Source organism: Chrysemys picta, chromosome 1 (genome assembly GCF_011386835.1).
Source record: "Chrysemys picta bellii isolate R12L10 chromosome 1, ASM1138683v2, whole genome shotgun sequence".
NCBI classification, from domain to species: domain Eukaryota; kingdom Metazoa; phylum Chordata; order Testudines; family Emydidae; genus Chrysemys; species Chrysemys picta.
Window position 1 is genome coordinate 157,606,887 of NC_088791.1, and position 13,958 is coordinate 157,620,844.

At 42.1% G+C, this 13,958-nt stretch overlaps 1 protein-coding gene across 2 annotated transcripts in view; it reads left to right on the plus strand.

Moving 5' to 3' along the window:
• ADGRG7 (adhesion G protein-coupled receptor G7) overlaps positions 1–13,958 on the plus strand; it is a 62,166-nt gene that overhangs the window by 37,509 nt on the left and 10,699 nt on the right. For both annotated transcript variants that reach the window (XM_065587720.1, XM_065587718.1), the window contains exons 9-13: positions 1,641–1,804; positions 6,761–6,913; positions 9,564–9,676; positions 11,369–11,697; positions 12,930–13,011. In XM_065587720.1, coding sequence (XP_065443792.1) covers positions 1,641–1,804; positions 6,761–6,913; positions 9,564–9,676; positions 11,369–11,697; positions 12,930–13,011 — 841 coding nt within the window. The remainder of the gene's footprint in view (positions 1–1,640; positions 1,805–6,760; positions 6,914–9,563; positions 9,677–11,368; positions 11,698–12,929; positions 13,012–13,958) is intronic.

Consider the following 13,958-nt stretch of genomic DNA (forward strand, 5'->3'; position numbering starts at 1 on the left):
ACAATATTAAAGTTGGCTTATCAAACGTAAATCTGGCATTTCCTAATTTTCAAATGCTTGACTTTGTAACCTAAATAATAACATTCTTTTAACCGTTCTTAATGTAATTTCAGTTGCAGAATGATTGAGCTACTGTGTTCTCCTTCACATGCAGACTTTATATTTGTTCTCTCTTTCCTTGTTGTTTTCCTTTATCTGAATAAAATCATCTAGGCTAAAAAAAAGTACATCTTCTGCTCTTTGTGTGGTGGAAGACAACAATAAACCCCAGAGAACTGGTTAAAATAGCTACTGTCTTTCCTCATCTTCATTACAAGTATACAGTTTAAAAAAAAATTTCATTCTTAGAAGTTATTTTCACAGATGTCTAACTGTCTCTTAACTTCTGTAATGTCATCTCTGCTTAGTTGCTTATTCATTGATTTGATACTAGTAAAAGGTGCTATACAAATAAATAAATACACTGGAAGACTCTAAACCAGTGTGATCTAATTGCTCTGTAGCTCTTATTATTATTTTCACAGTCTCATTCACCCTAAGAGAGACAATTCTGCAGCTCTGCTCCACCTTCCCCATCCTAAAGGAGATGCAGTCTGCAGACTGATATACACCTCTACCCTGATATAACACTGTCCTTGGGAGCCAAAATTTTTTACCATGTTATAGGTGAAACCGCGTTATATCGAACTTGCTTTGATCCGCCGGAATGCGCAGCCTCCCCCACCCCCCGGAGCACTGCTTTACTGCGTTATATCCGAATTCGTGTTATATCAGGTCGCGTTATATTGGGGTAGAGGTGTATTAGCATTTTCCTCTTTGTTTGCAATATTTTTCTCTATTTTTGTCAATATTATGACTTCAATTTGTTGTTTAAGTTAATACATTGTAAAAAGCCATTTTAAAGTAGTTTTTTGTATGTAATTTCCTAGGTTTTCTTAAATTGAAAAGGTAAATACAAATTCTACTATGTGCAACTGTAAAAAACCCCACCCTGAGCCTTCTGCACTGCAGCATAGACTGTAACAGGAGTTCTTGAGGTACAGGTTTAACTATATTAGCTGGCAGAAATAGAAGGCTGTTATCCCAGAGGGGCAGGATGGCCCACTGGGTGAATGTGCTGTATTGGGAGTGGAGGGATGGAGCTCAGCCTTGCTTAGCTCTTGGGTGAGCACCTGCTCCATGAGGTATCTCCAGAAGATGGAAATAAGCTACTGGGGCCAGATGCTGTGCAGAGAATGTGTATGTTGGGGCAGAGCCATCTATCCCAGTTTCTGTCCCATGTAGTGCATGACCCACTGAGGCCATGTGCTGGGTCTGAGAGAAAGAGACCAGGATCTCTTCTGCTCCATCCCTATAGCTGCTCAGGCAGCTTTCACATATTCCCAGCACTGTGTCTGATTCTATTGCTGTGGCTTTGTCATCGTTGTGAACCTGGAAATTGGGAATGTTCATACATGTAGTTATTTCTTGCAGACTGCCAACATTGCTGTGTATAACGGAGGTGTAAGAGCTTCTCAAAGGATCTTTTACAATGGAAGTGTTAGGCAAGCTAAATATAGGAGTTGCTATCAGCTCCTCCTATAATAATCCGTTCCATTAGTATCTATGACCTACATCTCTTTTCTCTTTGCCCAATGTAGGTTCATCTGGAGATGGAAGTATTGGCTTTGTCTTGTATCAAAATGATAAATTTTTCCAATCAAAAAATTACAAGACTCATTTTAATCATGCTAAACAAATTATCTCTGGCAATGTTGTTGATGGAACAGTTGTTAATGATGTTAAAATGGTCTTCAACCCAAAGGTGAGTCCTCTTATAAGTAGAACTGAGAGAAAGGGCATTCTAGAGAATGTTACATAGAAAATGTTGCTGTTGCAGCCTCAATTATTTACCATTTAAATTGCCATAGCACCTACTGGCCACAACCAGATGTGGTAGGCACTATGCAAACATATAGTAAATGACAGTCTCTATCCCCTCAACGTTGTAGCTGTATTCATAGAAGGTAGGAAGTTTACAGTTTTTAAAAGGCTCTAGAGCTTTGTTTACCTTTATTCTTTTTTGTCTTCAAAAGGACAACGTAATTCTATCATTGTTCAGTTATTGGCGTGGGAGGGATGCCACCCAGACAGAAGAAGACTTGTCGACACTTAAAAGTTCAGCTGCTTTAACTATGCTGGTATAGTTAAAACAGCAAAGCTGCGTAATGTATACTGGTATAAAAGTGCTTGTACTGGCATAGCTTTTTCCACTTAGGTAAAGTGAAATAACTTAAATTTGTATAAAGCGCCTTACACTGGTGGTGTTGGTAGTCCATCGGTAACAATGATGATGATATCACAAATCTCATCTGTGGCTACGCATATGACTCTGAAGTCCGAACCCTGATGCAGAGAATCAGCCGCACTGAGGGTATGGGAAGGCCGTATCCATGATGTTTGATGATGCAGCTTTATGGCACCTTTCACATGCAGCCTGGAGATGATTGTGTCAATCCTGCTCTAAATTATTGCATGCTTCTCTTGTCAGAGACCGCCAGTGAGTCCTGTTCTGAGTAATTTGCTCAAGTTCTTTGAGGCTAATGCCAGCCCACTGGAGAGTGCTCTTCAGGCTGTCTTTGAAGCACTTGTACAGATGACCCTTCTTTCTTTTGCCCTGCCTCAGCTCCTCATACAAGATCTGTTTTGGGAGGCGGTGGTCTTCCATTCTGATGGTCCAGTCCACCTAAGTTGCACTCTCAACAACTTTTCCTCGCTGCTGGTTATGTTTGCTCTCTCAAGGACCTTAATGTTGGTCACTCTGTCGTGCCAGCAAATGCTCATTACTGAGTGGAGGGAGCGCATGTGAAATTGCTCGAGCTGTTTAATATGCCGTCTATAGAGAGTTCATGTCTCAGAACTGTAAAGGAGAGATGTTAGGACCACTACACTATAGATCTTCAATTTGGCGGAGAATGGATGTTGTGTTGATTGAGGACTTTTGTTCGAAGTCGGCCAAGGGCCTGGCTAGCTTTACTATTCTAAAGGCAATTTCCTTGTCAAGGGAACCAGCACTGCAGGTGGTACTGCCCAGATGCTTGAGCTGATCCACATTTTTCAACTTTGTGCCTCGGATGGAGATGGCTGGCACTGGGGCATTGGAAATGAGGTGCAGGTTGGAACAAAACCTCTGTCTTACCAAGACTAATGGTGAGGCCAAAGAGCTGGGATGCTTCAGAAAATCTGTCAGCGATTACCTGAAGGTCATTATGTCTGTGGGCCATCAGGGCAAAGAGTGCTTCAACGAGAAATCTCTCTGACGTCTTGGTCTTAGTGTTTAATCTTCGAAGATCAAACAGGGAGCCATTGAGTCGGTAACGGATGCGTATCCCCTGAGCCAAGTCCCTTGTGGCATGGCTGAGGATGCAAGTAAAGTACAAGTTGAATGAAGCCTTGTTTTACTCCATTCAAGATTTTGTATGTGTCAGAAGAGTGACCGTTGGAGAGCACTTGCCCTGTCATGTGATCATGGAACTGGTCCTTCTGGGCAGCCCAGTTTATGTAGAATAGCCCATAGACCCTCTCTGTTGACCATATCAAAGGCTTTGGTCAAGCCGATGAAGACTGCATACACGTCCATGTTCTGCTCTGAACATTTTTCCTGGACCTGCCTTACAACAAAAATAAGTCCGTAGAGCTATGACCTGGTGTAAAACCACACTGCGCTTCAGGCAAATTCTCCTCAGATATATTTGCAAAGAGTCTCTTCAGTAGAATGTGAGCAAGTATTTTCCTTGCTGTACAAAAGAGAGTAATGCCTTAGTAGCAGGGGCGGCTCTATGTTTTTTGCTGCCCCAAGCACAGCAGTCAGGCCGGCTTCGGCGGCACGCTTGTGGGCAGTCCGCAGTCACGCGGATTCAGCGGCGTTACTGCGGGTGATCTGCCGGTCCCGCAGCTTTGGTGTACTCGCCGTTGAAACCACGGGATCGGTGGACCTCCCGCAGGCACGCCGCCAAAGGCCGCCTGACTGCCGCCCTCACAGTGAACGACACACCTCCCCCCGTGGCTTGCCACCCCAGGCATATGCTTGCTGTGCTGGTGCCTGGAGCCGCCCCTGCTTTGTAGTTTCCACAGTCAGCTTTCCTGCCTTTGTTGTTGAACAGTAATACAATGGTAGCATTCTTGAAGTCTTGTGGCATTTCTTCTTCTTCCTAGATACTGCTCAAGATGTTGTGGAGCACTTCGGTAGCCTTTGGGCCTGCTGCTTTGTACAGTTCTGTTGGGATTCCATCCTTTTCGGATGCCTTGCCAGAGTTCAGTTGTTTGATGGCTTTTGAGTCTTGTTCAACTGATAGAGAGGTCTAGGTCCTTTTAGATATGTTTCTCAGGTAGTTGATCAAAGGCACATTGATCAGCTGTGTATACTAGCATAACTGCATCTACACTCAGCTTTTACTGGCATCGCTATGTTAGCAAAAAAATCACATCCCTAACTGACATAGTTCTGCTGGTAAAACTTCAGGTATAGACCAGAGCCTAAATCAGAAATTTGAGAGGGACAAAAATAGTCATTTCCCTACAGGAAATATAATATAATAAGAATATAATAAATTCTGGGAACAGGAAAAGGATAATATACCAAATGCAGCCCAACGTGCCTATTCATTTTTGGGTGTTACCTGAATTCTACTTGCTTTTTTTTTTTTAATCGTATCCCTTAAACTCTGCCTTCTTCAGAGATAACTCCAAATGCCTCTTGAAATAGCTGTATGTTTTGCCTCAATTGTCTTCTCCCCAAACTTGTTCTATATGTTTATTAGCTTTTGCATGCAGTGGTCTGTGTGAATTTCCTATTTGATCATGATTTCTGAATTTTTAGATTACATTGTCACACTGTCTGGAATGGCTCAGGACCATGAGAGCCTACCTCAGGGCAGACTGTCAAAAGCAGGGAAGACACCCCAAATTGGTGGTGTGTTCTGTAATTAGACTTCACCAATCCAGTATCAAATGTGAACTCCCAAAGTACAACAATAGTCTTCTAGTGGAGTCACAAAAAGTCCCTATAGACACTCCAGTCTATCTTGCCACCCAGGCAAGCAGGACTATGTGATAAATGGTCACTTACACCAAAAATCACAAAACACCAGGTTACACTCAGTCCCCAGAAACCAGTCTCTCACCCAGGTCGATTTGCATCCTAGATCTCATACCAAAGACAAAACTGGTAGCCAATTCTATAGTAAACTAACTAAAGTCTTATTAGCCAGGAAAAACAAATGAGAGTTATTGAGAAGTTAAAGCCGGTAAAATATATGTACAGGTGAGTCACAGCCCATAATTCCAAATACTAGCCGAGATGTAGTAATCTGCCAGTTTCCCAAAAGTCTCTCAGGGCTACCCAGAGTAACTCTGGGGATCTCCGTCTTCTCATTCAGTTATTCTGCCCTGTTAGAATCCAGATAGTCCAGAGATGAAGAATTCTTCCTTCTGTCCATACTTATATCCTCTTCTCACAGAAAACAAACTGACAGGGTCCCTACCCACATGGGCTCTTTCTTTGACTGGCAGAGAGAGAGGAATGCATTTAGAGTCTTTGATCTCTGATCATCATACACAATGACCACTTGCCTACAAATGCACAGGAATTAGTGCTTTCCAGTTAAAGTTCTTTATTTGCGTTACACAAGGCTTCTTCAATGTAAATGTTTGGTATTACATTATAATAGAATACAAAACAGTAAAAAAATGCATGCAGCATCCCATTAGTTTTCATGAAGTTTAAACACCAAATGCATTCTTATAGATTTAACAATCACTTTGATTTACACTAAAACACAAGTGAATTGGCCTGGCATCCAGCTATGCATTTTAAGCATTGAGTAAGGCCTGGGATGTTGGCGTGAGCTGGCACCTTGTCTGCCAACATCACATGAATTTTTTTCTGGAAGGTAACATTTGGCCTCTTCCTACAAGCCTTTCTTATCATGTGGCTAAGATTTGGAGGATCAAACCCATTAATGTGATGGATCAAGATTCACTATGATAGATCATAAAACTGGGTGGATTGGAAAATAAGTATCACTCATATTGATTACAGTGAATTAAACCCTATCTTTAGTTTCAGATTGGTTTTTACAATACAGCTGCATAATACTTTCTTTCATGTGAGCATTTCAAAGTCCTCTGTATATATTTGAAGTCCATCTATGATACACAAATAATGCAAAGGGATGTTTTAATTGCAGATTTCTACAGATGTTATGCAAATGTAAAATTGCATGCTTTATTTATTAAAAGTATTAAACAGTCGCATTTGGAGGAGAGGAGTAGAATTGCCAGTGGAATGCAGAAGTTTCTACCTCTTGGTTGTAGTGCAAACCCAATTCATTTTGGCAGCATTTATCTGATGATTGCTGTTTGGCATATGTGAAACAAGCTGGCCTCTATCCAATTCCCACTGGACATGTGTTTCTATCATAATTGCCAAAACAATGTCAGCAAATTGGCAGCTTGTTGGCAGTCTCAACCATGATGTAAATGGAGACTGAACTATCCTCTTACCCCTCAAATGGAAAGTTGAGGTGTATGGTCAGTTCATAAGGCTTAATTGTCTTCAACATAAGATCTCCCACGAAGTTGACTGGAAACTCTGCAAATGTCCCAGTATATGTGTCAGCTTTCCCTTCAGAAAGAACTGTCTTTGCCAAACACAGTTTCATTGGTGTATCTTTGCAAAGTGTTTGTTACCAGTTTTTCTTCTTGTATTCCCAATCCACAGTATGATGCATCGGAAATGCTGCTGCACGATTATGCATGTGTCTTTTGGGATTACAGTGCAAATGACTGGAGCACAACAGGCTGCACAAAAGAAGGAAACAAAACGGAATTGAGATGCAGGTGTAATCACACTACTGGTTTTGCTGTATTAATGGTAGGACATTGTTTTTTAACAGCAAATCATTTGTCTTTTCTTCTCTGTTGTTGGTGGCTTTATAATAGCAGAACCTAAGTATAAGGTCTGTTCCAAACATACAGGACGATGCAGTCCCTGCCCCCAAAGAACTAATAATCTAAGAGGAGCAACAGAAGAGTGGGGGAGGGAGAGAAAACCATACAATCAAGATTTTTAAAAGATCAGCTATCCCCAACTTCCCCTTTATATAGACATTGCTAGTTGACCAATTTCTTATAGATATCATGGGAGAAGTAATGCTTGAGGGAGCATAGGGATTGACATATCAGACTAGTGTTTCACCTAGTCCAGTATCTTGTTCCTGACAGTGGTCAATACCAGATGAAAGGGAGGTGCAAGAAAATTTTTAGTTGACAATTGCAGAATAACCTTCCATAAGGGAAATTTCTTCCTAACCACTTTTAGTTAGAGGCTGAATTATGTCCTGAGGCATGAAGGTTTATTTCCATTCTAAAATATAAAAAAAAATTCCAACCTTATATAACTGAATTTTCTCATTATCCATATAAATGTCTAACCCTTTGGGGAAGTCTACTAAGTTCTTAGCCTCGGTTATATCTAGCATCAATGAGTTCAATAGATTGATTTTTTTTGTGTGGTAAAAATATTTATTTTATTCATTTTAAATTTGTTGCCTCTTAGTTTCATTGAATGTGCCTTTGTTTTAATAACCAGAGAGTAATCAGGAATTAATGTCTTCTCTGTGTCATTCATTATTTTATATATCTCTGTCATATCTTCTCTAAACAAAACAGTTCCAGGGTGAAATCCTGGCCTCATGGAAGTCAATAATGGGAGTTTTGCGATCAACTTTCAGTAGGGCCAGAATTTTACCCCAATCTTTTAAATCTTACTTCATAGGCAAGTCTTTCCATGCCTCTAATAATTTTCATCACCCATCTCTCAATTGCCTTTATGTACTATATCCTTGCTGAGATAAAGTGACCAGAAATTAAAACAGTTTTGCACCTAAGGGTGTAACTTTGAATTATGTAATGGCATTATAATATTTTCAATATTATCTGTACCCAGGCCTGCCGATGGGGGTGGGGGGGGGGGGGGACAAAGGGGGCAATTGTCCAGGGGCCCGGGGGATTTAAAAGGACCCAGGGGCCCCCGGCCACCACCAGCAGCGCAGCGGGGCTAAGGCAGGCTTCCTGCTGCACTTGCTCCATGCCGCAGCTGCTCCCGGAAACGGCCAGCACGTCCCTGCAGCCCCTGGGGAGGGGGTCTCCGTGCGCTGCTTCCGCCCCGAGCGCCGACTCTGCAGCTCCCATTGCTGCAGGGGCAGTGCCTGCAGGCAACGGTGCGCGGAGACTCCCTTGGCCTCCCGCCTAGGAGCCACTGCCAGAGGGGTGAGCTGGTACCTTTCGGGAGCCCCCCAAAGTAAGTGCCGACCTCCGACCCTCTCCTGCACCCAAACCCTCTCCCCCAGCCTTGGATGCACACCATGCACCCCTCCCACACCCAAACTCCCTCCCATAGCCCACCCCCCGCCCCGCCCCGCACCCAAACTCCCTCCCAAGCCCGTCCCCTCTCCCTCACCCAAACTCCCTCCCAGAGCCCACATCCCGCACCCCCTCCCGCACCCAAACTCCCTCCCAGAGCCTGCACCCCTCACCCCCTCCCGCACCCAAACTCCCTCCCAGAGCCAACACCCCCTCCCGCACCCAAACTCCCTCCCAGAGCCCGTCCCCTCTCCCTCACCCAAACTCCCTCCCAGAGCCTGCACCCTGCACCCGCTCCTGCACCCCAACCCCCGCCCCAGCCCGGTGAAAGTGAGTGAGGGTGGGGGACAATGAGTGATGGAAGGAGGGGGGATGGAGTGAGCAGGGGTCAGGGCCTCACAGAAGGGGCGGTACGGGGCGAGGTCTCAGGGAAGGGGCAGGAGAGGGGGCGGGGCAAAGGTATTTGGGTTTGCGCAGTTAGATTGTTGGCAACCCTACCGGGTAGGCATGTCAAAGCCCTGCCCGGGCCAGAAGAGCGTGCCCAGCAGTGCAGCCGGCAGCTTGCTGGGCACCAGTCAGTGCAGGCACAGCACTGCCCAAATGTCAGGCGGACTGCATCAACGCGGGCGCAGCTTGTGTGTGCGTGGGGGCCCATTGACTGTTCTGCCCTGGGGCCCGGAATTGCTGTTGGTGGGCCTGTCTGTACCAGACATTATACATGCTAACATTTTGTTTGCTGCTTTTACTATAACTATACAGAGACAGGTTTTGAGTTGCTGTCCATAATATTGCCCTTATAATTTTCCCTACAGGTCACAATTAATTTAGAATCCAGAATTGTATATGAGTAGTTCAGATTATTTCTTCCAGGGTATATTGCATTTCTTAACAATGAATTTCATCTGCCATTGCGTTATACATTCACTTAGCATTGTTAGCTTCCTCTGAAGTTCCTGAAAAACTTCTCTGGTTTTGACTAATTTTGTGTGACCTGCAAATTTTGGCAGTGGCTAGTAGTAGCCGTAATATTTAAAAAACACTATTATTCCCATGTCCAATCATCCACATAAATTTTAGAGAGAAAACTATCTCCCCCACAACATGCATACCCAACTAGCTGAATAACTTTTTATTTATAATCAATAAAAATTATTTTCTAGAGTTTCAAGATCAATTACAAATACGCAAAACCTCTAGAGATTGTCTCAAACATTGGTAGTGGATTCTCCATTGCTGGTCTGGTTATTACCATTCTGTTTCAAATTCTCACCAGGTAAGAGAAAAGACATAAAATAGACATTATCTGCAAAAATATTTTTATGCTAATTTAACATTATGCTGCTCTGAATATGGCCTGAAAAAAGTGACTGAAGTCACTTTATAATATAGATAGATACTCTTAATATCTTACTATTGCACAGTATCAACAATATGTTAAATATGTTGTAAGCCTAAGGAGCAGTATTGTCTAGCGGTTAGAGCAAAGGACTGGAAGTCAGGAGACTTGGGTTGTCCTCTCTGTGCCACTATCTTGCTGTGTGACCTTGAGCAAATCATGTAACCTTTCTCTGTTGTGATTTCCCTTTTTTTAAATATGAGGATAACAATGCAGTAAAATTAATTACTAAAAGTCATTATGACAACTTATATTTGAAAATACTTTGGATTCAAAGAGAAGTGACACCACAGAGTTCGGAAGAGTATCTCACGGCCCAATTTGTGAGGTACTGAGCCCTTCCTATGAGATACTGAGTACTACCAACCCGCTCTGACTCACAAAATTTTACCTAATGTCCCAATCCTTCAAAGGGATCCACAGAAGCAGGCTTTGGTGACTGTGCAGATCCCGTTGAAGGATCATATCCCTGTGTCAGTATGAGTCCATTTGGATTCTGTACAGTTTTGGCTAATTTTACTTAATTATTTTTAAGACAATCAAAAGTAACAAATGACATTTCATTGTATAGACAATAGTATGATAGATACAGAGACTGATGCACGATAGAAATTTATATTAGGAAAGATGGTTCTACGGGATTAAAAAGACTGAGAGAGAATTCTGGAAGCTGATGGTTTTAAGGTATCACTGCATTCAGGAGATAATATTTTCAAACCTTTAGTCTTAACACTCCAGTCCATATGGGCCAAATTTTGAAGTCTTTACTCAATGCAAAACTCTCATTAACTTCCCTAGAACTTTTGCCTGATTAAAGACTAAGTAAAGACCTCAGGTTTTGACCTATTGTGTTTTGATACATGATGGAATGATGTATTTTGCTCTAAATGTGCAGCGGCTTCTATAAAACTCCCCTGAGACATCAGTGTATTAGTTAATATCATGTGATCTTTTCTCGGACAATAGCTAAACTCCAACTCGCATAATGGCAGCTCTCTTAGGTTAATGACAAAGTCTGTTTCTAGGAGTTGTTCTGATCTTGCTTACACTAGTGTAGTTCAGGTGTAATTCCACCAAAGTCAATGGAGTTATACCCATGCCAGGAAGGAGAGAGTTTTTCACGTGCATTCATAAAATATGTTGATGTGCCCAGCTCCTTGGACCTCTAAGAGTGTTTAGAAATATTTCTGTTACACTGTTTTCTCTCTCTTACACTGAGACTAACCAGCCTGAAAAGCAGCAGAAAAGTAAGGAAATGTGTCCCAAATATTGTACTAAGGACCTGGTCCTGCAAGGTGTTGAGTGCCCTCAGTTCTCACTGAAGTCAAGGTGAATTTGATAGATAGGTGTGAAAATAAAAGTCATGTAGAACTCTTTGCCAAATGTTTATTGCCTTTTTTTGGCATTGTAAATCTCAGTCAATCCAAGGTTTGTATTAAAAAAATGTTGCACACTCCCAGCTGACTTCTAACATGTTAAGAGATGCAGGAAAGGAGGAAATGTATCATAATTTCTTTTCTCGCTTTGCTACTTTTTTCTCAAATATGTATGGTGCTTACCAACCAATAGGAAAACACGAAAATTCTCAGTTACCTGGATGTTGGTGAGTCTCTGCACATCCATGCTGATTTTCAACATCATCTTCATCTTTGGAATTGACAACTCAAATGCCAAGAATAACACTGCTGTTTCCACCAATAACACCGTACTGGACTCAGACCGGGTAGATCCTCCTGAAAATGCCTTGTGTACTGCTGTAGCTGTCTTGCTGCACTATTTCTTGTTGGCAACATTTATGTGGACAGCGCTCAATTCTGCACATTTGTACTTACTGCTGCTTAAAACCCTGAGGCCCATTCCTGGACACTTCACTTTAATCATGTCAATAATTGGATGGGGTAAGAATTAGAGTCTCATATGCAGAGGGCTTTTCAAAATGTAAGTAGTGCATTCAATGTAAGCTTTAAACATATTAATCCAATAGACAGAAAATGAAATACAGTCAGTTTCTTTGGGTTCGCTATGTGGTTTAACAGGTAGCCTACAGGTTTCAGAGTAGCAGCCGTGTTAGTCTGTATCCGCAAAAAGAACAGGAGTACTTGTGGCACCTTAGAGACTAACAAATTTATTAGAGCATAAGCTTTCGTGGACTAAAGCCCACTTCTTCGGATGCAGTTACTTCTAATGTCCTTTTACTGATTCACCTGCAGTTTACCAGCTCAGTCTGCTGTCTCTGCATTAACATGGAGATCAGTAGAATTATAGGATATACATGGCATGTTCATTGTCACAGCAACTCCCGTCTGCTGCATGCAGCCAGAATTTTGGCAATAGCTAAGGGCTTCAAGAATATTGTATCACCTGAAACAAAATTGTTTCTGATAAATGATTGCATACTTGGAGTCAAATTCTGCCCTAGGAAGAGTATGTGAGATTCCCATTGATTTCAATAGGAGCCATTCATCCATCCAAAAGCAAAAATTGGCTTGTATTATTTATTATGTACTACTTTGTAATAAACATTTAGCACATCTTAAGAGCATAGTAATAAGCAGCAATGCTGCAAGATTAAGGGGAACTATTGGGAGAACTGAGGAAGGCAGGGGGTACCCACTGAATAAGACAGGAGTCTCTGGGACTCAGCTTCATTCAGTACAGTATTCTAAAAGTGTGCGTGAATATCTTAGTTGTCTTTGCATCATTGAGTATGCAGCTGATGTGGGATACAGCTTTCTCATGGTATCTACTAAATAGTTCTAGATTGTGAAAAGGGGCTAGGATTGCACAGTTGCTGTAAGAGAGCCAACTGCAGCACAGCAGAGGAGTTTGCTTTGCTGCCAGGATGTGGGGAGCCTCTAGGCACAGGAACTGATGCTCCACAGGTAAACTCAGTAAGGTTTGGCCCAGAGCTTCCCATAGATAACTTCTCTACTCAATCCCAAATCCTGCCTTTTCCTCAAGGCCACTATTGCCCCTTAACTGAGTGCAGGACAGATAGAAAATGGGCCTTAACAAGCCTTGAGGGTCTTAGCAGGCAGGTATTTGGGTATTTCTGCAGAAGGGGGTGATCTAGACCTAGGTAATTAAACAATACACTACTGATCTCTCGATCTCTCTCTGTGTCTATTAGGAGTGCCTGCTGTAGTGGTTGCTATAACACTTGGAGCTACCTATAGAGAGGGCAAGCAATTAAACTACCGACAGGAAGAGTTGTAAGTAAATGAATGATTACACCACTTGTTTTATTGTATCTTTAATGTGCAGCAACATTAATCTACCCTGGATTTACTATGGCAGTAATTGTAACTAATTAATTAATCCAGTCCTGAACCTCTTAGTCCTTACCCAAGCAAAACTTCTGTTAAACTCAGCTGGAGTTTTGCCTAAATAAGGACTTCAGGCTTTGGTCCTTTGTTAACAAATGCTGATTAAAGCACTGGCCAAAATTTGCCTTGAATGCTCAGGCACAACTCCTCGTTGACTTCAGCGGCAACTGTGCATGCTCTCAGCCCCTTTGAAATTCAGGCCACTTATTTAGGTGCCTAAATAGGGATTTAAGTGCTTAAATTTAGGCATGTAGATTTTAAAATTTTGGCCTACATCACCAATGTCCACAATTACCCTATATTATTTGGTACCTTCTTTCTATATGACTGCAGCCACACCATAATAGGCTGTTTTATAAAATATGCTGGGCTGGGCATGGTCTGTGATTGGTTCTAGTGGACCGTAAGTATGTAATCAGAGGTAGATTCTTTCAAGTGAGATGTAAAAACAAAACCCTTTCCACCTGGATCATTAAATATCCCATGGTGTTTTTCTCAAGATTTAGGGAGTATTAATGTTCTTATCTGAGACTACTGTTTGTTAAACAAAAACACGACAGTTATACTGCAACCTCCTCCTCCCTTCCTTGGCCCCACTTATCTGTTTCAGCTGCTGCCCCTTTCATCTTGCCATGAACATAGCTTGTAAACTTTCTGGGGCAAGGGCTGTCTTTATACTACATGTATGTACAATCCCAAGTACAGTGGGGCTCTCTGATCCTTGATTGAGGGTTCCGAGGCTCTATTCTAATACAGACATAATAATAATAATTAATAATTAATAAACTCCCATGTCCTGGTCAGATTCCAGTTTGGATAATTACATTCTGTCT